At 40.4% G+C, this 26,013-nt stretch overlaps 2 protein-coding genes across 11 annotated transcripts in view; both read left to right on the top strand.

Annotated features, from left to right (window-relative positions):
- The window catches only part of arap1 (ArfGAP with RhoGAP domain, ankyrin repeat and PH domain 1), a 28,365-nt gene extending 21,438 nt beyond the window's left edge, over positions 1-6,927 (top strand). For 4 of the 8 annotated variants that reach the window (XR_015066653.1, XR_015066652.1, XR_015066650.1 and 1 more), the window contains exons 29-35: positions 52-197; positions 286-368; positions 955-1,014; positions 2,461-2,524; positions 2,735-2,893; positions 3,248-4,197; positions 5,689-6,927. Coding sequence is in view for 3 of the 8 variants with exons in the window: in XM_085916032.1 (XP_085772158.1) it covers positions 52-197; positions 286-368; positions 955-1,014; positions 2,461-2,524; positions 2,735-2,893; positions 4,160-4,180 (533 nt within the window). In the remaining 5 variants the exon portion in view is untranslated. The remainder of the gene's footprint in view (positions 1-51; positions 198-285; positions 369-954; positions 1,015-2,460; positions 2,525-2,734; positions 2,894-3,247; positions 4,198-5,688) is intronic. The other 4 variants (XM_085916032.1, XM_085916031.1, XR_015066651.1 and 1 more) reach the window with 3 other exon arrangements.
- Positions 6,928-8,496: 1,569 nt separating this feature from the next.
- pde2a (phosphodiesterase 2A) overlaps positions 8,497-26,013 on the top strand; it is a 104,689-nt gene continuing 87,172 nt past the window's right edge. Inside the window, exons 1-4 of one of the 3 annotated variants that reach the window (XM_085917151.1) lie at positions 8,497-8,785; positions 8,914-9,049; positions 11,771-11,923; positions 22,943-23,208. In XM_085917151.1, coding sequence (XP_085773277.1) covers positions 23,150-23,208 — 59 coding nt within the window. In that variant the 5' untranslated portion in view covers positions 8,497-8,785; positions 8,914-9,049; positions 11,771-11,923; positions 22,943-23,149. The remainder of the gene's footprint in view (positions 8,786-8,913; positions 9,050-11,770; positions 11,924-22,942; positions 23,209-26,013) is intronic. The other 2 variants (XM_085917150.1, XM_085917149.1) reach the window with 2 other exon arrangements.

The following is a 26,013-nucleotide window of genomic DNA, read 5'->3' as shown; positions in this document are numbered from 1 at the left end:
ACACATTTTTGGGAACATTTTAAAAATGGTAACTCATCTGATGCCCTCCAGCCAGTAAGGTTGACCCATCCAAACATGGCATGATGAAATTTCGGGAGGAGAGAAGCATCCTTGGGTTGGGGCTGTCCTCTGGCAGTTTCCATGACCGATATTTCATCCTTAACTCCAGCTCACTTCGGATGTACAAGGAAGTCAGAGTGAGTTTGGCACAGGCACACATGCAGACACATCCTTCCACATACTCCTTGTTCTCAATGACCTCCCCTCTTCTTGTCCCCCTTCCAGAGTAACCGTCCGGAACGTGACTGGCCAGTCAGGAACCTGAGGGTCTACTTGGGTATCAAGAAGAAACTCCGTCCTCCAACATGGTGAGTGTATGCAGGCCACGTAAAATGATATGACGGTCTCGTATCTGGCCCCCGGGCCTTGGGTTTGACACCAATGTTGTACACTCGATCGTAGAAGTACAAATTGCGCTGACCACTTTGTTTTTTTGTTTTTTTTAAAGTGTGACGAAAAGGCAGTTTTTTTTTTTTTTTTTTTAGATGAGCCACAGCTCAAAGCCGCCATGCCCACCAGTAACAGTGTCAATATGAAGCTTAACCTCCAACTGCAAAATTATTCTAATAAATTCTACACACTCAGCTCTGGAATAATTCAGTGATGCCACTGACTTGTAATGGATTTCCATTGACTTTGAAATCATGACATTTGCAGAATACAAAAATCGTGCTTTTGCGTGACCTCCTTCATAAATTAGACTGTTTATCATAATTGCACGGAATAATGATCAAAGATGTATTTCAATATTGTGACCTAGCTAACAGGGTGTCAAAAGGCCTCTAGAGGGCAGGCTGATTCCAAAAATGACACTACACTGGCTTTTTTTTTTTTTAATAACCACTGTCTTTTTTTTTTTTTTTTAAATCTCTTCTAATCTGCTCCTGATTGCAGTTGGGGCCTGACTGTGGTCTACGAGAGCAAGAAACAAGAGAAGTCAGAAAGACAGCAGTGGTGAGTCGCGGTAAACAACATATACAGATGTTTACATTCACTACAGCGACTCTTCGTCAAAGTTCTCCCACTAAATTCAAACCCAACTTTTTTTACGTCCAATTTTATTCCTGTTGCACAATACCACATCACTGCAGGTGTTACCTCGGGTCTGCTTTAGACGAGTCACCCTTTTTTTTTTTGCTTGAGGCTCTATAATTCTGTTTTGTTACGAGTAAACACTTGCAGTGTCACTGGGGGGTTGTTGACTGTGTACATTAAAAAATAGCTCTCAGTTTCCCAGGAAACACACACGCACACGCACGTATGATCTATGTTGCACCCAGAGTGTAACACAGATACCGTAGAGTACATCGTTCAATATACATGGGTAACGTGTGTTCATCAATGTATGCATTAGTGTGTTCCAGTTGCAGTGTGCTCGATACACCCTGTCAACAACAATATATGTCAGTAATATATCTCCAGTAATGGTCTGGTATGCTGCTCTCATTCTGCAATTGGCTTAATTTATTTAAAAAGAAAACATCTATTTTACTTTTATCATCATGTTACTCTGCAAAAATATCAGTAGGGGAGGAAAGGAGCAGGAGGGAGTTGATGTTTTTTTTTGAATATATCTAAGGTGGTGCTGGAGAATGAAGGATATTTACCGTATTTGGCACCCAAAATTTACACTCGTGGGCTAACACTACTGCAGTTCTTTTGAAATTCAAATCTGTGGAATTTAATGTTTCCTTTTGGATTTTCTCTCGGTATCTCTGGCTTACTCACACATTTAAAAAAGCAGGCATGTTGGCTTTCGTGAAAAGACTTGCTCACTTCCTACATTGGGTAAATTGTCAAAAATAATCATAGTCAAAAAATAGTTTCCTGCCGTTATAGCTAGACGACCTAATATTTTCATCATGGTCGTTTTTGACCCATCAGAGTAGGAATAACGTGCAATGGATTGGAGATGCCACTGCATCATTAGCATTTGATAAAGCATCATTAGGATCCTAAAAAAACAACAAACGTATGCATGCCACAATAAATGTGCACAGTGTGTGCACAGTGTGTCGTGCAAACTTTAATGAGCTGTGTTGTTACTAATGAGAAAAGTTTGGTAGGAAGCAGATACAACACGCGAGGTACCTGACTTACCAAACTTCAGTCCTTTGTGTTCACCAATTTTGTTCTCAATTTTCTTTCAATCTGTGTTTCCATTCTAGTCTTCAGCAACTGAATACATGTTTATTCCAAATATGTGCTCAAAGCCAAAATCATGTTTAATTAAAAACTATTTATTCATAGCTGATGACTCATTGCTCTGCGTGATGGCAACCTGAGTTGCATAAAACCTTCGAGCACACAAGCGCACCCTAACCCACTAAAATGAAAAGGATTCTTCAAATAGGCTTTACTACACACAATGGTACATCTTATCTGGTTTTATTTCTGCAGGTATCTCTGCTGTGAGACTCAGCCTGAAATGAGGGAGTGGTACGCTACTTTTCTGAGTATTCAGGTTAGCGTTTTCATCTCGCACGTACACATTCTAATGGATGGATGCCCGATGTTGCATTATGATATTTGTGCATGCATCACCCCCAACATGAAGGGCATGAAGAATGAAGGGCAACGGCCACATAAAAGCTGCGGGTCATAACCAATGTCAAAAGCATTGACTTTGCACTGTGTGCACTCACGTGCTTCACCACGCTGCTCTTCTTTAAAGAATGACGGCGACGTGTGGCCTCAGGACGGACTCCAGCCGAGCCGCGTGAGCCGCGCGCCGCCCGACACGCGCCACGGTAACGTGTCACTGATACCGCTGCGTGGCAGTGAGAATGAGATGCGGAACAGCGTAGCAGCTTTCAGCCAAGATCCGCTTGCTGTGAGTCAACGTACCAATCACTGCTTTCAATCTTAACAGAAGCCGGCGGCTTCTATTTGCTTGCTTGATTCAGAGATGCTGGTGCTCAAACCCTCAACCACGGTCCGTAGCGTGTGTGTAGTAGTTCAATCCAAAATGATTCATCATCTGGTTTCAGTGCATTTGTACGGGGTAACTTTTCAAATGGAAATGATCCATCCAATAAGACACGTGTTTGGGGTTTGTGCTGTGATTCCTATATGATTTAAGCATTCTAACTGGATCTTGCTTCCTAAACTGTAAGTTTTGATACCAAAAGCAAGAGGTGCTCCCATTTGGCAACGCACAAGAATAGATGACTAATTTGCATCCTAGGCTGAACACCAGAGAAAGGAGGAGAAGGATGGACTGCATCCTCTTCATATTGTCGTTGGCGGAGTATGTGTGTGAGCCAAGCAGAGAAGTTATTCTGTCACAATTTTGCCAAGTTGGCTTTGAAAAGGCCGAGACAATGAAAAGGATCTCGTGCCCGCAGGAACACTGCTGCCATAGCACCCTGCAGCCTTGTAGACTTGGCAGAATGCCGACAAACATCATCTCTGAAGCTCTGTTGGGTTCCACCACCAGAGCACTCCAGCAGCATCAATATCAACTGCTCCAGCTGTTTTTTTATGTTTGTTTGTCGTTTTTTTTATTTTTTATTTTGAGTGAAAGGTTAATGTCACCTTGCAGATGTCAGTTCTGCTCTTACTAGGCATCCCATAGCTCTGATTCACGACCAACAGACTACAGCAGGCTCACATGATCTCGATCGATTGTCATTCATTGAGCCGTACATTTGGGTTTGAAATTAGTTGCTTTAGGAAGCTAGATCCATGCTTCAGTGTGTGTGTGTGTGTGTGTGTGTGTGTGTGTGTGTGTGTGTGTGTGTGTGTGTGTGTGTGTGTGTGTGTGTGTGTGTGTGTGTGTGTGTGTGTGTGTGTGTGTGTGTGTGTGTGTGTGTGTGTGTGTGTGTGTGTGTGTGTGTGTGTGTGTGTGTGTGTGTGTGTGTGTGTGTGTGTGTGTGTGTGTGTGTGTGTGTGTGTGTGTGTGTGTGTTTTTGACAAACTGATGTGAAAGTTCTCAGTGTGTTTTGAATGCATGTTCATTTACTTGAGCAATATGAGTGTCAAAGCAAATTCTTCAAGATGGTATGTGTGCTTGTTTGGGGCTTACTGCCAAGTTTCCATTTTCTATCCGCCTTCCAGTCTTTATCTGGTCTAAACTATTTGTCCATGTATCTTACAGCTGTTTAGAGACATTCGATAATGGAGTCTACAAGGAAGGTACGTTTTTTTTTTTTTAACGCTTGCTCCCTTTTGTTTATTCACGACATCTAGATGCGTTGCAATGTCGCAGTGCATAATTTACAAGGATAGATGTAGTGGAACGTCCATATTTAATCAAACTTATTTCTTTAGACTTCGAAGCACTTCTTTCTTTTGTTGAAATTAATATATGCTGAATGAGTTTATTCCAGGGTCACACTATCGCCTTTAAAATTGCACAGATCAAATTTTACGCATGCTAATGAATAATGTGGAACCAATAAAATGTGTATTAGGCCTTTGAGGGTGCACAGCCAACACATTGCCTTCTATACGTAAACAATACGGCTCACTTTGTAGTGCGTAAAATATGATCATTGTTAATACTTGGCAGCCTGTACAGAAATGTGTGCAGAATGGCCACCTTTGTTTATGAGACATTAAGCAGGCTTGCTGTATGTAAATCGCCATGACGAAGACCCCCCCTCCCATCCCCATCCCCCTGGTCAAGGCCAGCGCAACTCGTGCAGCTGGAATTTCAATGGAAAATGTCCAGCTTGTTTGCCAACATTCATGATAGGTTAGCCTCCTCATGTTTTGCTTCTCTATCTCATGAGCTCTAGTCACCCCCCCCCCCCCCCCCCACCTCCCTTCCGACAGAAATGTTCATCGCTGTTTTTCACGTCTCTGTAGGTCTTTATTCTGAGGAGCAGCAGAGCCATCTTGATGGCACTTGGCCAACATTAGAGAGATCAAAGATGAAAAAGCAGCCTTTGTGTGCCCTGAGCGGGTTATTGCGCTGCAGCTGCCATGGCCGGCCGAGATGCTGCACATTTAATTGTGCTTCTCCGGTCACATTTTCCCTGTTTGCCATCACTGGCTTCTGTTATGATGTCATAAAAAACAGAAAAGCTCAACAAAACTATGTGGAGTTCATCTATTAGATGCCCAGTGGGATAAAGCATTGACGTGCTTTCGGAAAAATGCTGAGGATATATTCCAGGATTTTGTGATTTTAAGATATGGTAACAAATGTCAGGAAAAGCCAACAGGAAGATCTGAACTCTATTTGTGTTTAAACTGAGGCACTTGAAATGGAATTCGGGCATGTCCTGACTCCCATTTAACACAAGTTGGTGAGGAATTCTGACGATATACGAGGTTGTGCACACTTTTTTAACCATATTCTCACTTTGTTTATCTCCTTTCTTGATTTTCTTTTTTAATTTGGTTTTATAGGTCAAAAAACATTGGCAGAAAAAAAAAGTTATTTTGGTCTTGTTTTTTTTTTGTTTTTGTTTTTTTAAACATCACAAAAATCTTCCATTTGAACAGGGGTGTGTAGACTTTTTATATTCACTGTAGCAAGGGCCACAACATTATAGCAGGAGTGTCACAGTTGTGTTGATGTTTTGAAAACCTTCGTATATTCTTACCATGGTTCAGAAATGTCTGACGTATGGATTTTGAGCAGCCGAGGAGATTTACAGCTTGTATATCTTTTTGCAGGGCAGGTGTTTGGCGTTATCAGGCGACCTCGCCACTCTCCAGTGACCAGAATGAAGAAACAGGAGGAAGTCAAGTGGACTAAAAGTGAATGGACAAGAGAGACATGATTCGATTCTCCCTGCACAGTTGAAGTTTATACTTGAATGTGTTTTGGACACTTTGATGGAGGAGTTTTCATCACTGATGGGCTCCTGAATGGCCTCCAACATGGCAAGAGTCAAGTGCGCATTGACGTGCGCCCTCCGCATTACTGCATTGCATCATGGACCACAAGCCTTGAAGCACATCCCGAAGGAAACTTTCATTGCAATCGTGTATTTGTTTTGAAGGATTTGCTTGAAAGCACCACTGTTTTGGTGCCATTATTATTTTAGTGAATTCTTTTTCTTTCTTTTTTTTTTTTTTATATAAATATATGTTATGGTAACCCTGCAGTTCAAAATGCAATCATTGCCATTGTACGCAAAGCATCATGTAATGTGGTCCAGATTTTTGTTTTTCTTATTGTCACTTATTTCAAGGCCCCCACTACTTCATATTAGTGAACTTGCATGAATGTCTCATGCCGAAACAATCGCTTGTGTCTGACTGCTCTTGACTGTCCAGCATTTGCTTGTAAATCGCCACCTTTAGGTCAATGCCCTCGTGTGAATTATTTATTTGGGTTACAGTGGACGCAAGATGAAGAGTTCTGAAGTTGTTGTTTTTTTTTTTTACACTGTTAACTATAGTGTGTGTGTGTGTTGGGGGTGGGCAACTGTGTGAAATGTGTTTATTGTCGCTTAACAGCCCTCATGTCAATCCACGTGATTAGAACAATTTCCTCCCCACTTCTTACAATTTCATTATTAACAATGAGATGCAAATTGGAAGTTGTTTTTCTCACTAAAGCTATCAAACGTCGAGTGTTCCGAGCGAACTGTGGCCTTTCTAATTTTCTGAGACCTAATACAGATGAATGTTTCTGTCATCTTATTCTTAGGATACTTGTTACAAGTCGTTTTTGTTTTTTTTGTTTTTTTTACTGTTCTCCATCAATAAAGGTAGCTCCAACTTCCATGTGTGTACTTTAACATGAATGTCAATTTGCAAAAATATATATATAAATACATTATCCTTAATCAAGCACTTGTTTGATCAGTAATTGGTAGACACTGCTGAGGTATTTTCATCTGACTGTCAAAATAAATCATGCCAGTTCTTTTTTTATTTTATTTCTTGAACTCTAATAAACACTTTATGCCAAATTTGTGTGTGTATGTTCCAGCTTGTGCATAAAATGATTGCACAAAAGTCTCGCTAAAAGATGAATGGACATTCCACTGTGTTTGTAAAATGCAAATTGTGTGAGGTCAACCTGGCCCTTGGGAACATGATGTATGTCCAATGTGACAACTGTTGGACAAACTTTTCCTGGCGTGTGGCTTTCATGGCATTAAGTGGAGCCTATAGACAAGCCTGGAGTAGAATGTCACAGGGATGTATGTAAAGTCATCATGCAAGGTTAAGTGGGGGAAGGGAGGGGGGGGGGTCTTTGCAGAGGTTTGTGTCTTTTGAGTGATTCATGGTGGTCCACCGGTTATGTGGTTATTGCTATAAGCACAAGTGACACATTAGGGTCAGTGTGTACCTCAAGACACACACCGGAGAACCCCGCTAGGGACCCACGCACAGTAGGAGACCTTCACGTTTTCCGCACGCACAGGAGACCCACTGGGGATGAACACAGTGGGATGCATAATTGTATGCACGCGTGCATTCCAAATGGCCTTTGCTATATAGGTCATAGCGGTAGTTGCATAAATCACACGCACTAAGACAGACCAGAGGTGTTCAAAGTGGAGACAAATGGAAGATGGAGATAAAGTGAGTTTTTTGGGGGGAGCTTTGGGCTCTCGTGGGTCACCTGTGGGCGGCTGCGCCCTTCATTTGCACACAATACCGGAACAGTGTGGGGAGAGTGACCTGTGCTTCATGCTGAGCGTCAGCAGCACACATTTTGCGTCACGCTGAACAAATGGAACTTTTGTCATTTGTACGGATGCCAATTTGGAATCTTTCCTACCGCTTATCTGGTTAAGGATTGCGGAAGGAGGAGTTCTAAATGTGTCTTCTCTGTTTATTGTTTCTTTCTTTTACCCCCCCCCCCCTTTCCTCCTTTATGTTACTGATAATATCTTTGGTAGAATGTCTCATCCTTTTCAATTGATTCAATAAAGAAAATGTAAAAACAATATTTTATTCATGCTATACACTAATGCACCCTCAGTTTACAATGTTGAGAGACCGTTTCACCCCTCCCTGATGCTTTAAACTAGTTTAGACTTGTCAAAGCACAACTTAATGTTTTTTTAAATCATTTTTAAGCATTCCTTAGTGACTGTTCTCATACATTTATCCAACTAAGAAGCAAAGTGTTGAAATTTATTGTGCAACTCACACACTAGAAAAAGTAAATGAAACACTATATTTTTAAACGTGTTAAAGCAAGCCATATTTTGACTACTTTGACGATGCACTTCAAATCCATTCAGGGACATTGTTTCACGCTTGCATTAACACCCCTCACAACTAAAATAGTAGTCAAGGATATAACATTGATAAATTGCCAAAATAGGCTGTCACCTGTTGATTGGTGTCAATTTAAAAAGTAAGAATTGAAGTTGAATGGTTAGAGTTGAGACCATTTTTTCAGCATCATTCTCCTCCATGCAAGATGGCATCTCTGGTATTTGATTTTTAAAAAAGGCCTCATAATTTGGTTTCCACTTGAATTTTCTGATTATCCGATTTATTTGAAAACAGATTGGCCAATAGTTGTATTTTATGTGAGCTCACGTTGTCACATGGGCTAGCTACACGGCCAATCGGGTTCATGAAGAGGTTTTGTTTGGTTGAAGCAGGTGTAGGCAACTTGCACAGGACACAAACACTATGCATTTTGTTTTTTCCCCAACATTTTTCCCCAATATGTAACTATGAAAAGCCAAGTGTCCTGCAATTTGATTGCATTGAAAGGTTCATGTGAAAAGTTCATGTCTACATCATCCCGGTTTTTGGAATTCCTAATCTGGAAGACAAGGCCTCACCAATTTATGTGAGTATTGAGTCACCCAAAAAAACTTTTGGGTTTTCAAATTTAGATATGTCTGCCTATAGGAAATGACGTTGCGTATGTAGTGTTAATTGTTTTTTTGTCCATATTCATCTGTTTTTCTTATGAAGGTGGCCCATTGAATCTGCAAGACCGCTCACCATCCAAACAGCCATCAGGAGATTAAGGCTTGTCCATGATGGTCAAACAGGCAGTTGTCAAAGTGTCCAAATAAGGCACCGAAAGATGCTACACTATCCAGACCAGGTGATGTCTTGTGTTGTCACTACCTACTAAAACAATGGCTTTTTTTAAGACTGCTCTTGGGTTTGAATGAGAATGTGTTTTGTGTATCAGCAAAATCGGCAGTTGTCACACGAAAATGATGAAAGAACATAACATTTTGTTTTGGAAGAGTTGTCTGGACTGGCATTTGTAAAAGTATAGTGATTAGAATTAAAACTTTCAAATATTTTATTAAGTGAGACTCAATAGCGTCAAGACTACATATTATTGCTTCAAAAAATAGTAGTTGTTGAACATTTAACACTTTATATCTTAAACATCAGGATGCATAAAGCCGGTGTTAAAATGAACACACTGGGTGTTGAAGTAACACCAGAGGATTTGCAGTGTATTCTGACAGTTTAGCAAGTGTTTTGTGAATGATTACATGAGTGACGCAATGCATTTATTCGAATGTCGTCTCTGGCCTGTGTGATTGCATAAAAGATTGCAATATGGCAAGTGTGTGTGTGAAATATACGTAAGCATTGATGTTCTATTGAGCACAGTGGGACACCCCGCATGGTTTTTCTTTAGGGATTTCTGTCTGGTGCAAGATATTACATTTAAGCTTGACTTTCTGATAGAATATCACAAAAAAAGATGAGATTTCTGATACATAAGGAATCAGAGTGAACAATCGTGCACACCTACTACACATTTTTTTTCCAATCATGTTTTCTTGTAACACAAGCTCAAGATTTTTAGCACACTTTATCCACCCTATTTCTTGTCATGATGTAATGAGCTACAATTTTCATGAAATGAGTTACTGGTCACCATACCCATTATGCTGGACCCCTGGCAAATATTGATTTTGTTACCATAATGATCAGGATTGGAGCCTGAGGATTGAGCAAGTAAATTGCTTCTACCCACAGAAGTGATCACAAGACTGTGATTAGGCTATAAAGTGGGTGTGCCTGCCATTTTATAAATCAATCACTGGTGCCCAACCTTCCTTGGGCCTTGGTGAGTTATTTTATCTTCAAAATATTTGGACAACTGACAGAAAAGCAGATAGCAAAACAAAAGATTGTTAAGCACACCTTTGCACTATTACAATCAATGTTGTTTTTCCCTTATAGTTTCACCTGGTGCTATCTTCAATCTCTCTTCATTCATTTATGAGAAAGTCACAACATGTGGTGACAATGTACATCAATGCACAAAAGTGTTTAAATGACAGCTAGAGAACAAATGTCAAAATCAAACGAAGGGTGTCTGACAGACACTTTCCTTTTTTTCTTGTTCTTTTTTTTCTTCCTACAGTCTTTTGCCTCAAGCTGGCAGTCGTGTGGGACATCATACAGTTCGTTCATTAACACTGTTGTCAGTCACTTCCAGCTGACAGTCAGGAAAACATCCGAGAATTTACACACATGCGCACACACATTTCCCGAGTCCTGCAGTGTTTCCTCCGTTGTGCAAAAGCCACCAGGCTGTGCTGAGTCTGATTACCTCCCTTTGGCCTGGCCCTTCAACTTGATCACCAATTACTAGCCCTTGACAAACAAAGAAGGGAAAAGGTCCTTATCATGGTCTCTATGGCAACCAGTCTCTCAATCTATTCTGACTGATGATTCTCGTCCGCTGCCCTGTTCGAGCTTGGGTAGAGGCTGATTGGAACGAGAACTAAAAATATAGACTATTACTGTGGTTTCATCTTGTCTTAGATGAAGAGATGGCTTAATCCAACACATAATTACAACGTCAATACAAATGAGTAGCACAGCGACCAAGACTGCCTCACAAATCTGAGGTTTGAATCTCACCGTACCTGTTTGCTGGTTTTCCTTGTGTTTGGGTTTACTGCAACTTTCTCCCAAATTGAGCAACATGCATGTTAGATGAAATTAAGCCTCTGATTTCTGAAAGTGTGAATATGAGTGTGAATGATGGGCCTTGCCATTGAGAGGCGGAGGCAGTGGTGGAGAACTTGAGTCACATGACTTGACTTGAATAAGACCCCATTTGTGAATTTTAGGTCTTGCTTGGATAAAGCTTGTGAAACCCTTAACACGATGTCGACGTTTGATTTTAATTTTTAAGGTTGTGCTTGAAAGAAAGGTTTTTGTTTTTGACTTGCAGATCGCAAACCTGGAAATGGAAAAGAGACAACATTGACTTCTAACTTGGTCAAAGTTTTCTTAGCTATGAACTTACCCCTTTGCATTTGATTGAAATGCACAATACAGACAGTGTAAATTACCACACACAAGGAAAAATCTTATGTTTGAAAAATTACCAAATATTTTCAAAATATCTCTGCATAGCTTAGCACCTTCCTACCTCTCGCCTCTATTTTATTTTTAACTTTATCTTCCAGTGTGCCTATTTCTTGCGTGTAGCAGTTACAGTGGAATTGCAGAATAGTGTCTGTCTGACACAAGCGTTATCTCCCCCGAAGCAGTCAGCGCAAATGTTCTCGGGGGGGGAGGAAGGACATGGGAGTAAAGGGGGGGAAGAGTGCAAGTTATTGAAACGCAGAAGCGAATGTCATATGAAAGCCTTCTGGGAGCTAGAAACCGAAGGGCAGAGCAGTATGATTTTAAAGCAAATCATTAAAAAAAAAACAACAGCACAAAGGGGTAGAAATGGTCAAATCAATACAAATGTAAGACAGGATGAACTGAGAATCAATCCTAAAAGTGGACCAATGGAGTAAAGGTGGTGTTGTAAAAAATGCACTGGTGTGTTTAGGGGCAGATAAAAGGACCCTTCCTGAGCAGCCAGCATGCACGCGTGATTGAACACCGATGAAAGCTCAGAGATGTTCTCGGTGCCTCTCGACTGGTCAGGATGAGTTCACCTCGGTTTGCTGGCTGATAAACAAAACAACAAAAACAAGTGAAGGTATTCTCAGCATTGTATCATGCAATGTTAGACAGAAAATCTAGCCTAAAATGAATATTTTTAAAACCAGACTATTTAGTGTCTGTTGCTAAGCATTTGAAGGTGTTATTGGTCAATAAAAAACATGCAGAACAGCTTTGACAGAAAATATTTCTGCTGTATGAGGGGATGGAAATAATCACTTGATTAATACCACGTTAAGAATTCTCGGCATTGAAACAAAACATTTAGACAGCATGGATCTTCCATCCCTTCAAAATATACAACAGAACTGTACTAATTATAGATGATGTTCTTTTCCGTAGTCACTAAATGGAAAATTAATGAATGATGGGCAACTGGCAGCTTGTGTAGCGCCTCCGATTAATATGTAATGGAAAGAGAAAAATAAGTACAGCTGGTATTAAGACCCCCTAACAAGCTCAACTTCTCTGAGTGGAAATCGATAAAAGAAAGGGAGAGGAGGGATGGATGGATGGAAGAAGAATGAATTGCCTGGGAGACAAGTGCTAATTGTAGATTAGTCACTCAGTGCCATGGGGTGTGTGTGTGTGTGTGTGCGTAAAAAGAGATTTATTAGGGTGAAACTTTGGATTTGCCCTTAATCGCTGTACAGTTTGATTAAACCTGATTGACGTGATGTGCAAGCAGTGCAGATGTTGACAGCTGTTGATGTAGTGATGTTAACAGGCTGGTGCACTTATCACATATTATGCATGAGAGTTTAAAAATAGCACAGCATTTTTTTGTCAAAACACGGTCAGATTAACATAACGCCTCAAGATTCAAATATGTCCATTTCAATTTGGTCACTCAGTACCTCCACTTGACATATTGTTGTTTGTGCAAGACTCGCTTTGAATCTATATAGGTCATGAACATTGCTTAATGTTTTAATCCTGCTAACTACACAACTAAAATGAACAAGAAAACAGCCATTTTTTCCTGATCTTGATTTTATTTTTTTTATATTTAGCTATGCAATATCCAGTTTCTTAAACACATTTCTAAATACGCAGATAGCTCGGCTTTTCCCTGCTCAAGTTGTTGTTCCGGTTGCGTCCTGCGGCAAATTTTGTGGTCTGACATAATTTGAAGAACTTACTGTAGACACATCACACGTTGGCTCTTGCCGTTGGCATTTCTGTGACTGCTGAAATAGTCTTCTCATCAAGAGGCCCAGACGAGCTGGCACCAAGTACCTGCTAACACAACGCTGACCCTGTCAAGCCCGATCAGACTTCTCCCTGCATGGGTCAGGACAAACCTTGCCGTCCGCGTTTCGGGAATACAAAGTATATAAAGAGCCTCCGTTCTCTAAAAGTGCAATGCACATAATACCTTGTACCTCGAGAATTAAGTCTGATTGGGTTCAATACCGCTAAATCTAACCTAAAATGATGTAACATGTTCCAAGCGGTGCCCAAACTGAACAGTAGGACTTTATGCTAGCACAAATTGCTGATGATGTATTTGAGGTGAGACATTTAGAAGTAGAAAATAGGGTGGCGATTCTTGGTGGGGATCTGCAGTATGCTCTCTGGGGCCACCTTTATCCCGTTGAGAACAAAGCAACATGAGTGTCACTGGAAAAAATAGACCCCATGCTGATATATCCACAGGCCTGTGTGTGTGCGTGTGTGTGTGACGTTGTGCACATGTCTACGTAGTCCCATGTTACATAAGCTGTTTGGAAAAAGGACGGAACTCTACACAGTGTAAGGGAAGGGCACTACTGTAATATCAAAAGTACAATTTGAAAATAGCATAGATTGGATCTTTGGTCACACGCACATATGTGGTTGTGCTGTGGTTACATATTCTATTCTCTTTACCAATCCTTTTTTTTTTTTTTAAATATTCACAGAATGTTCGACATTCCCACATAATCCTCTTTTCTCTCCTCATTTCCCTCATCTGCAAAATCACTAGCGTCATCCTGCTCTCTTCAACCTCATTACTTGTTCAGCTCTCTCGCTCTCTCCAACACACACACACAAAATTTGTCTATGGATGTTACTTTGCACTTAAAGGGGAAATTAAATCAATCTTTCTCTTTACAATAATATTTGCCCCCTTTCATCTAAACACGGTGTTCTTAATAATATTGATGTGTAACATCTATTAAGAGATGTGAAAAACTTGCCACCCCTCAAATTCTCCAATTAATAAATAAAATAAAATTCTGAAGTAGGCAGTTAACCTTAGGCTTTATCTCTTATGTGATAAGAACTACTACAACTAACCAATCACGTTTTTTTCCTTTTTAATGTCCTCCCAGGTATGCCTTGTTTTTTTTTCATATGCTTTGGATTTATTCATTCAAGCTTGAAAGCTGACCCTTAATGACTTCAGTTAAAAGCGATGTTATTGTTGGCCAGAATTTTAACGTGAACAAATAACGTTAAAATAAATAACAAGGCTCTTGTTCGTTGTGCCAGTGACGGCACGCCGTGCCAAACTGGAAAGTGAAGCTTTCATTTCATCAGCCCGCTGTCACACTGAGTGTTCTGGGCATGGAGCTGAAACAGAGACTGGACTGTGAATGGATGGCTGGATCCTGGTTTTGGGAAACTGCCTGACAGGCCTGACTGGCCCAATCATAGCAGCAAGAGTTTAACCTTCAGTCTATCTGTAAACTTTAGGACACCAAATTGGAAGAAGTCCTGTTCAAAACATCCATCAGAGAAGCAGCTGCAGCAAACTCTGTCCAGGAGGTGGTCAGCGCCTGTCACGTTGGCGGCCAAAGACCCAAAGCTCTTCCCTAAGCTCCAACTCACACAAGTACAGAAGAACAGATGAGGCAAATGGAATGTTAAACTGCAAACTCACAACTTGCATGGTTTTCTATCCAGCTGGTTAGGTTCACTGAAGATCCTAAATTTGTGACGCAAGTGAGCTGGAGTCTGTCCCGACTGATTTTTGGGGACATTAATGGAAAATGGCTACCCTCCGTGTGTTGATACTTTGATTGATGGGTGATCTCATAACTATCTTTCTGTTTGGCTGACATTTTCCTAGTAGAAAATCTTTGCCAAAGGTCATTGATGCCAATAATTGAAAGTGAATATTTTTGCATGTGTATTTAAAATCTCTGATAGCGCCTCACAAAACACAAATCCTAGAACACACAACTGACCATGTCATTTAATTCTTATGTACTGAAGAAAATGAAATGTTGACTTTAATTTGACGTTCAAGTGGTCCAATATTAAGATGTAAGATTAAAATGAAATTACGTAGGATCGTTGTTGAAATTCTATACCAGGATCTCTGGGTTCTAATGTAATTAACATTATTGGACTTTAGTGCTGCAAGTCACTATCTCATCTTGTGTGTTTTCTTAGGCTTGACATTCTGAAAATTAAATTAAACAAAAGTAAGAGTTATCACGACTTCAGAACTTCTGAGGTGAATGAGAGTGTTGCCGTAGCAACAACACAAGTTGACATACCCAACTGTCAACAGAATGACACACTCATCGGGTGATGCTGAAGGTTGACAACGTCGTGCTTGGACAAGCGCTGTTAAATCCGTACGACAGTTGCAAGAGTGGCAAAGATAATTATTGTTGTTACACGCTTCCATTGTTTTGGGAAGCTAATTACAACTGTTTCATTGCCAGTTAATAAATGACAACTAGGTTCTCAAACATCGTTTGAAGAGAAACACAGTTTAGAGAATTAAAAACATGATTTGACTGACATAATTATGACTAAACAAGTGGCTGGCAAATGCATGAGTATGACATGATCAGGAAATCTACATTTAAATAGTTTTTGTAGGCCGTATTATTACTAACATTGCTTTCATATTAAGAAATTAAAGCAACATTTTATGTGGCACATCTCTCGCAACTCTTCCTGCCAACAGTGCTGTACAATAAACAAACCAGACACATTAAAAGAGAAATCCAATAAATGAAAGAAAAATGGATAAGACCAATAAAACGTAATGCAATAAAAACAAACTCAATGAAACTACCTCATAAAACAAAACAAGCTCAGTTTGTGTTAGAGGTGATTCTCAAGAAGACATTTAACCTTTTGTAGGGTCGATGTGGATTGAATATTAAAAGGAAGAATGTTCCAGAAACAAAACAGGGACTACCATAGAAAAGCTTTTGCATCTCGTCTGAGATGTTGGAAAGCAGTGTGCTGTGTGGGCCTTTAGATTTTGGCTGAGCGGCTCGTATATGCGTGAGTAAGAGAAGGCCAAACCGTTAAGATATTTAAAGATGGATCAAAAAGTCATCAAAAGTTTGAGTGGCACAGAAGTTTTAAAAGTGGCGATGAAGAGACAACTGAGTCAACCACTTGGTGTCGAGTAAGCTTAGCTTGATGGTGAAGATCACAGCAGTCGGTGCAGGATGTGCGAGGCGTGATGCTCAAAGTTTTTTGGACAGAAACTCAGGCTATAAAAAATGGATTGTGATGATGGCGAAATGTTGCGCAACACTGTGACATAAGCGTGTAGTATTCAATTGACATTGAGTCACAGGTTGCCACAATTGAGTTTTTTTTTTTATAGTCATACCTAGAACGTCCACTTGACCTTTTCTTTTTGCTATTATTTGTAAAATCATCTGTGGTGTTTTGGAAAAAGTTCACCAACTTCTCTATGATGACAAATCCACTTGCAGAATGAATTCTACAGTCAGTCCACAGCACAGATAATTTAATATTAGGCCACACAGATAGATTGACATTTTTGCACTTATTTTTGGAGCAAACCAAAAATGTTTCAATTGGGTAGGTGATGAATGGTTGCTGGTCCACAAAAAAAGTGACTACCGTGAACCTTTCCCTGACGGAAAAGAGGTTGTGGATGGCGGAATGGTATACATGGCCTCAACCCTGAGAAAAAGAAAAAAAAAAAAAACAGCCTCATGATACATGTGATATTATCTACAACTACACCGTGTAAAAAAGAGGCTTGAAGAAATGTTGTCATTGTTGGCTAGCATGCATGACTAACTACGGTCAGCTGCCTTGGTCGTGACTTAAAACACAGCAGGTTTTGTTGGATGTGCAGGCAGGTTTTCCAAAACACAGCTTCAGGAAAGTTTCCATTTCAAACGAACTAATTGTAGCGACCACATCATTTTACCTTGCCCGAGGTCTCCCAAACAAACCATTTAGTTTATACTTGCGACTCTTTAATCCAAAGCGACTAATGGGCCTGGCTGAGCTCTTGATTGATTGTCTCTCAGCATATACCACTGTACGTGACTGCCCAAACAATTCCCTTCAATTACTGTATTTTGTGGAATAATTATAGACACTTATATCAACATACTAAAGCCTCAGTGAAATGTATTATTTATTTTAAAAAAATATCCAAGATTTGAAATAACAGTCTGGTTCTAAATCATGCAGAGAGATGCAGGAAAATGCACACAAACAGAAATATGACCAATAGTGTGATGAAATTGATTTAAACCGGATGAGCTGGAGAATTTCACACAGCCAGGAGAGCTTTACTGAGGGATAGGCACATGGAAGGGATCTAGGCAGTGGCGATTCCAGGATCAGAGGTTTAGGGGAGCTTAGGAAAACCCAGGAAAGATGTACGGTATATATATTTTTCATACATCCAGGGGAGTTGCGTTAAATAAGAACTTGTTCTTGTTTGCCTGGGTAAATAAAGGTTAAATAAAAATAAACAAACTACTTTTGAGGGAAGGTAGATGCTGCATTTTTGTTCTTTAGATATTACATTTTAACTAAGTCCTGTACGGTGATACATGTTAATGTTTTGTGCAAAAAGCCCCCCTTCCCTAAAAAAAATATATCAATAAGAACAAATCTTTTTATTTTTTATTTTTAAATGGCTCTGGGGGAAGGATATTCCAAATATGGAAATTTGTTTTTGAGAAATGACACTAATAAATTCACCAGAAACAAGATGCCTGAGATTGAGTTGATGTTGAGGTAGCAGTGAGATGTGCATATGTGGAAAGAAGAGAAAGCGACAAGGATAATGGCTAACAAGCCTTTAACACCCAACAGGGATTCAACAGAGCCCAGGCAGTGAAAGGAGGAAATTAAGATAGAGGACTAGATACACGCACTGAGAAGTGTCTAAAAGGCACAACGTGAAACAAGAGAGACAAAAGCTGGTTTTTGTTTATTTTTCAGGCCATGGTATTCTGGGAGACTGCATTGTGTGTCTTTTTTTAATTAATGTTTATTTTTGCGGGCGGCTCGGTGGGGCACTGGGTAGCATGTCCGCCTCACAGTTAGGAGGGTGCGGGTTCGATTCCACCTCCGGCCCTCCCTGTGTGGAGTTTGCATGTTCTCCCCGTGTCCGCGTGGGTTTTCTCCGGGCACTCCGGTTTCCTCCCACATCCCAAAAACAGGCTTGGTAGGCCGATTGAAGACTCTAAATTGTCCTTGAGTGCGGATGGTTGTTTGTCTCTGTGTGCCCTGCGATTGGCTGGCAACTGGTTTGGGGTGTCCCCCCCCTACTGCCCGATGACCGCTAGGATAAACTCCAGCACGCCCGTGACCCCTGTGGGGACAAAGCAGTTCAGAAAATGGATGGATGGGTTTATTTTTGTGCAGTAGTTTTTTGGGTTGTAGCACTAACAGAAGGGTTTAATGATATGTCTTCCCTCTTTAGTATTCATCCATCTATCATTTATCGTGAAAATCCGCCCTTCACACCTAGACTGGTTGCCAGCCAATCACAGGGGCTTTGTTTTTCTTTTTGTCAGAATCAAGCACTAACCTCAAGAGCCGATATCTGCGTATGTTGGCAAACAGAAGAGGGTAAATGTTGCAATATGAGTATGAAAGGCTCGACAGCACAGCTAGCTTTGCCTCATTTGGCCTCTTGTGTATAATTGGAAGCACTTCCAACTGAAGGACAGGTACAGACAATTATTCATTTCACCAACAACTCTGAAGTCTCTCTAATTGGCTGAGTTTTTAAATTTGTATTTACAACCCACGCTGTAACTCTAACCACAGTCTGTCGACGAACGATATCTGGAATGAATATTTTGTAGAGGAAAACTCGCAAGCCATCAGGTAATACTTTTTGAATGATTCATAGTCTTGTCAGTTTGTAGTTGTTAAACAATTTATGAGGGCTGCCTGTAAATGTCAGTAAGCACTGAAGACATTTGGATGTAATCAACTCAGGAGCTGATTTTAGAGCGACGCTCCAGGCGATCTCAATCAGCTAGTACGTGACACACTTTTGCTGTGCTGCAAAATTAAACAGCATTCATCTGTTATGATGAGGACATAAAACGAAATGTGATCATGCAGCCTTGGTTTGGGGAACTGCAACCTATCCCAAGAAGGCGCCGGCTCAATTTTGTGGGGGGCATATATTGAGACAGATAACCTTTCGCTTCATATGAGTGGCAATTGAAGCCAGGCTAGTGAACCAACTCAATTTCAAACATACAGCTCCACATTTGACCCTTTTATGGTTTTCAATTAATTTGATTCGGGAAATCACGAGGATCTTTATTTTTAGTTGTAGGTAAAAAGAAATGGGAAAGGGGAAGCCTGCTCAGGCTCACGTAGATGTGCTGCTTTAGTTTCAGAGACATTTTAAGAGTGGAAATCAACAGCATTTTGCAGGTCATCGTATGATTTACGAGACGAGGGATGCTTGAGGACAATCTGGAACAGCAGGAATGTCCCACCTCATAAAAATAAGCTTCACTGAACTTTATTGAAGCGCAGCGCTCAGACACTGCTGTCACACTATGTCGCCCGAGTTACTGGAAGGACCTTTATCCTTTTCTTGCATGTTCAGGCCGTATAAGGATGTAGCATTTATACCCATAATGCATTTTTGTACCTTTTATTCTGAGTTTGGGGTTTTCGTTAGTTAGAGCCCATCTGGGCTGACTTCTGTGTATTTACATAAATCTGATTTCTGAAACTTTTAGGGACATTTTTTTTTTTTAATTCATATAAGAAAAAACTTACAACCAGATGGGTGAACAAGTAAGGAAAGAGACCCAATAAAAAATTACAATGAAAATAACAAGTAATGCTCCACACATATTACATAAAAGACACCATAGCACTCCGTCTATTATTGTATGACTTAAGTATCCCGGAGCAGGATAAATGAGACTCAGCCTGCAGAGGTAAAACGTGTAGCATTATTCCAAATAATGTTCTCAGGGTTGCCATAACAACTGAATAAAGAGTACCAGACTTGGAGCTTCAAAAAAAAAAAAAAATCTAATTGAAGACAGTTAGAATTTGAGTCAGACAGAAATATCATCAAAAGCGTTAAGAATGGTAAGAATTACTTAATCAAAGGTGTTAAGGGCTGTGTGGAAGATGACGGCACATGCAAAGTCATAACTAAATGCTGATTTAATAAAGCTAATCATTTTAACATCCCGTGTGGAGAGCACTTAACAAAGGCAGGAGGTAATCAGCTGTGAAACTCGGAGAAAACTTCATCTAAACACAGCAGGGCTTTTGCGCCAATGGGCAATGTGTGTTCCAGGCCAGCTAATTCCTCCTGTGCTTAGCAGATATGGAACTTGGCATGTACTAGATCAGAGTGAGTGTGAGCGTCAAATCAGGTGGATGTAAACGAAGGCACGGTACACAATTAACTGGTCGTGGATGACGTCATTCCCCTCTGGCAGGCAGTTGGTATTATGGCAGTCACGCAATGAAACGAAGTGTTGTATTAATGGAGGCAGATTCAATCATGTTTTGTTGGACACAAAAAAAAAAAAAAAATCTCATTAAATTGTCTTTTTGATTGAGCTCCTAAGATTTTAATCCTTGAATAAAGATAATCACTTAAGTAACTTTGAAGCCCTTCTTTCATGAAGCCTAAAATCACGCCAACATCCTCATTGTTTCTGGATTTGGCTTTGAAGCCTTTCCAGTTCTTTTTACATGCACGTACTCGCCCACTTGCTGTGAAAGAGATGAAGGGAAGAGGAATTGTATTTGTTTCACACCTCGGTAGACTTGTGCCAATTGTTTTTTTTTTTTTATAATTCTTTCTGTGTTCTCTTTTTAAGAAGAACTTTTATTCTGATGTTGTTCAGGTGTTTCCGAGTTCTACGTTAATGTCATCTGGGAAACATGCAATTTAATTTATTTAGATAATGATTCGACTCTCCTCCAGACTCAACAACTTAAAAATAACCACACGGTCTGCTGCACCCTAAATGAAGCGTGTCGAATAATTTTACTTAACACAGGAATTCGAGTTGTCAGAAACTAGAATCGCAAGTTTATTCTCAGATGCGCTAACGGTGTCTTCTGAGACCTTGTGTGAATTCAAACATGTCCACGATTTGCTCACTGACAAGAAAAATTCCAAAACACACCCACAGCCATCTGTGATTTTTGTTAGTTCAGAAAATTGGGCAATAGGTATTAATTTCTCTGTCCAATAGCTCTCATCGAACATTTTGTTTATTATTTCCAACTCTGACGGGAAATATGAGACTATGGAAGACATGGGGAAAATGGGAATAAAATAAAAGGTCTGCTATAAACATCCCGTTATTAATTTGACAGACGCTGAACAACGGCGACATTATCGGGAAACCTTAGCTCAGGTGTTTGCAATTACGGCTCATTTGCTGATCGCTCAGGGAGAAGTTTGGTGGAGCAATGCGGGGAACTCGTGGGGGATCCCATCATACTGAGAAGATGATTAGGAGGAGGATGATGAACAGATGCAACAGGACTAATTTAAGGGAGACAGAGATGCCATTCAAGCAATGTTTGAACATCAGGATGTGCTTGAGGTCTAATCGGGGGGAGTAATTGGAAATGCACAGAATGAGCAAATCTATCTGAAATGGTATTAGAAGAAGCAGACGCATAGCGTGGTGTCAACAAAACATTGCTTTGTCTGTCAGATCAATATTTTTAGTCTCCTTGAAAACAGTGCATCTGATCATAATTTTAGTCAAAGAAATTTTGCCATTCAGAATCAAATCTTGATCGGAATCGGCTTGATCCGATCAGAATATTTGTAATGCGGTGGGTGTGTAAATGTTTTTATTCGGCCGAAACTTTTAATCTGAATAAATGCGTCCATGGAAATGTAGCCAATGTCTTATGACTGGTGAGTTATTTTTAGAACAGCCCAGCGGGGTACTCGTGTCACATGCTCCTCACCGGCTACTGGGCACGTTGGTAACCCCTGGGTCTCCTAGACCTAGACAATTAGTAATTGTGAACTGACCCCTAGAGTATGTCATGCCCCGAGATATGCTTTTGCATATTCCAACTCATTTGAGACCATGTAACATTTCTCTGCAGCACAAACGAAAACTAGCAGAGGTGCAAATGCAAGTTCAAAGCAATGACAATTTTCACTTGATTATTTTTTTCTCTGTGCAGTTGTGTTCATCAATAATTTGCCCTGAAATGCACTTTGAACACGTACACATTATGTCATCCAGGTTAATAATATTCAACAATATTGAAGTTAAACATATTTTTGAACAAGATCTATATTTCTATTGCTCTCATTTAACCACTTTAAAAATGCAACAATAGGGAAATGCATATCCCAGGGTGACTTTGAGAACCACTCTATTAGTTTTGGAATTTCTCTTCCAAGACAGTCAATATGGAAGAGGCTTGTCTTATAAATGTGCGTTTGTGTGTTTGTGCTGTGGAGAGCCTGTTTGAACTGCATCATTGACACACACACACTTATGTATGAGTCAAGTGCAACATGTGGTTTCATGAAAAGCTGCTGGCAGGACCTGATAAGACATTTGTCTATGTGGGGATTGCAGAAGCTTGGAATTGTCACACTTTAAAACTCGACGCAAGAAATAACTCGAAGACGCGCTTGTCTACCTGTGCGTGGCAGCTTGGTTTTTTTTATTCCAGTACAATTGCATGGCTCAGAATTGACAATGGGTGACGGGTGGTTGACGCTTCCATGTGGCCGTGAACGTCTCTCCCTATCTCTGCCTCCCTCTCTCGCTCTCCCCCCCCTCTCTCTCTCTCTTTCTCTCTCTCTCTCTCGCTTCACGTCCTCGTGCACAAGCGCTCAAACATTAGTTACCCGGTCCCGACTAAACCTGCGTTCTCCTCGCTGGAGAGACGGCAGCCACCGAGAAGAAGTGGACAGCGGCGAGGAGGCGATCAAGCGAACACAATCGTCCAGCCGTCCCTCCATCCATCCTCCTCTTCGCCCTCCCTCCACGACTGCAGCTGTTTTGGGTCAAGCGGGGTTGGTGAGGCAGGATGCGCCATGGGACAAGCGTGCGGACACGCGCTGCTCTGCCGTAGCCAACCGCCCTCCACCGACATGTAAGTCAGCCACTACGATGTGCGTGTTTGTGTGTCGCTGCTACTTCCTCGGATTCTTCTCAAGGAGGCTGACTTGCACATGGCCCCTTGTGGTGCTTGTTTGATCGGCTGTCATTATTCCCCCCCTTGACAGCAGCACCATGTGAGTTGCGAGGGCAGCTGTCAGATCCATAAAAACTCCACATCACACTTTGTCACCCCTCAAATATTCCCACAGAGTCTACTCTGTGACTTTTATCACTCCCGTGAGTCCCACAGGCTTATAGATTATGTTGAATGTTTAACTGATGTAAGTTTTTTTTTTAATAAAGGCTGAACAAAATACAAATACTTGTTCAACTTGGCACAATTAAAAAAGTCAAGTCAAGTCAACACTTCCCCCCCCCCATTAACTATTTATGCTCGTACTGCGGGAAATTAAGAAAAAAAATCAAGAATCAAGAAAAAATGTTGCCTATTGTTTTAGAGCAGGCGACGGCTGCTCATCTTTTACGCCATCAAAACAATGTGCTGCCATGGCTTTGTTGACATTTTGAAACAATTAACTGAAAATAAAGTAAAATGAATATTTTAAAGAGACAGTGTGTTGAATTTTTTTCAATGCCATCTAGGGGTGAATTAATAGAATGCAACAATGCAAGTGCATTTTGAAGCACGCACACTACAATGCTTCGAGTCATCACGCTTTGGAATACAATTTTTTGAGCAGAAGTGCAAGAAAAAGCTCATCACTAACAAGTTGTAGTGTTCCCTCAAGTCACGCAAGAAAGTGCATTGCTTTTGTTATCCAAATTGTAGTTATTGCAGGTTGAAGAAGTACATTAGCTAAATTTGTCTCCTTTGGGTTTCCGTTGCATAAAGATCACGACAGAATACGTCAACCTCCTGTAAGGTATAGCATGATCAATATAATATCATTGTAATTACTAGACGTACAATTATTTATTTATATACCTTGATGTGATAGAATTTTTTTGTTCCAAATAATTGAAAAGAATAAGTTTTGAAAAAGTCTACACAGTCTCTTTAAGCCAGGCCTACTCAATAGTGACTTCATCTTCTACATAGATTGACAATAATGTATACACACTTCACAATGTTACAGAAAGTTGTTGTAAAACAGTGGAAAACATTATGCAAACTCCTAATTCAATTACATTTTCACTTCCCGGCAGCGCAATGGCGATGGTGCCCTAGTGGGTGTGCCAGCAGCAGTTTGACATTGCCATGATGCGTGGATTGTCATTGTTGAAGACAAGTTTATTTTTAATGTTTGTTACTTTGGCCTGCTCTTCCTCAGAGGCACACATTGACAATGTCAAGGCAATGTGTTAAACAGATGATTCAAATAAATCCCTCCTGTTGGCAAACACAATTTCTATTGCTTGAAATCCTCCTGTGAAGCACCTGCTCCTAAATGAATGGAGGCATCTGCTCTGATTCAGGTGAGCTGTCGCGCGCGATCAAAGCACGAGGCTGATCAAACGCCTTTCACACTCGCCAAATACTGCATGCTTATGAGGTTTCCTCATAACATGGTTTGATGTCCCTATTCTAGGATTTTTCAATAACCCCTGGTGTTCGCTTGGAGTTGCCCTAGTTTAGGACACATGTTTTGGGGATTGCTGAGTCGCAAGTATCATCTGCACCACCCTCCCCTGAAGCAAGCAGATTTCCTGAGGAATAATGAAATGTACCAGGCCTGACATTACAATTAATTTGCGTATACCTGCTTCCCCTTGAGCATAAATTGCTTTGACTGGATGACACTGAAGCTCACAAGGAAAATGATGCTGTTATATTACTTGAGAGCAAATGTTACGTATGTTGGGAATCCCGACAGTTTGCATGCTGTTTGAATATTTGATGAGACGCTTATGCTATGGGGGAAACACGGTCCATCTTCTGTTTCACAGCTATGTTGTAATAGTTCCTAAAGGTCCGTTTCAATATTCATACATTTTTGATTTGTGAGACCGATTATACGAATAGATTGATGCAACTGATGGAAATTTCAAAAGTTACACACATGCTTATGGTCTTGGTTTGGATCTTGCATTTGTTGGCAGCAGTTTGTACTCGAGTTCAATTGAAATGTTTTGTGGTCATTTTCATCGTCTTAATAGCCGTCTGATGTTGTGTTCTCGTGCCACTAGGTGTGTATGTAAAAGGTCTCGTAAACTATCATTATTTATTGGATGACTGCCAGGAAGTCACCCTCTGCTCTACACTTGGCACACACAAATGCATATACAGCAGTAGTTGTAACCTGACTCCTGATGAGTGGGCATATATTTGTGTGTCTATTTGACAGCAGGAAAAAAAAAAAAAAAAAGATGCTGACATTGGTATGTTATCATCAGTAATGGCCTCATCAATACTAAAATATTCTGAGTGAAAAAAAAAAAAGGGACAGAGCCGGAAGAGAGAGATGTTGTGAGTGAAAGAAAAGGCAGAGTGTGTTTGCTCACATCCATCCACAAAATAGAACACTTTTACAAAACTTTTGATTGAAAAGCTTTTATAGACTTGCATGTACATCCCCGTTATTAAATCAAAACTGTGCATGTCCCATTTCAGCTATAATATGGATTTACAAAAACAATGTTGGCAGCATAAAAATATTCCACTGAGGACCGACAGCTTTGATAACAGAATCTCCTCACAAATGTGTATTTTCCATTTTAAAATATATTCACAAACAGGTCCACAATGTGCGTACCTTAATCTAGACGTGATAATGTAAAAGCATTTAACATCCAAGCCAAGTGTCATTTGTTGACCGATGACCAAAGTATTTACAAT

The sequence above is a fragment of the Syngnathus leptorhynchus genome, chromosome 7 (assembly GCF_054491065.1).
Source record: "Syngnathus leptorhynchus isolate UIUO chromosome 7, UIUO_Slep, whole genome shotgun sequence".
Classification (NCBI taxonomy): Eukaryota; Metazoa; Chordata; class Actinopteri; order Syngnathiformes; family Syngnathidae; genus Syngnathus; species Syngnathus leptorhynchus.
Note: the sequence above shows the minus strand (reverse complement) of the source record. Positions and strands in the feature narration are given on the sequence as shown.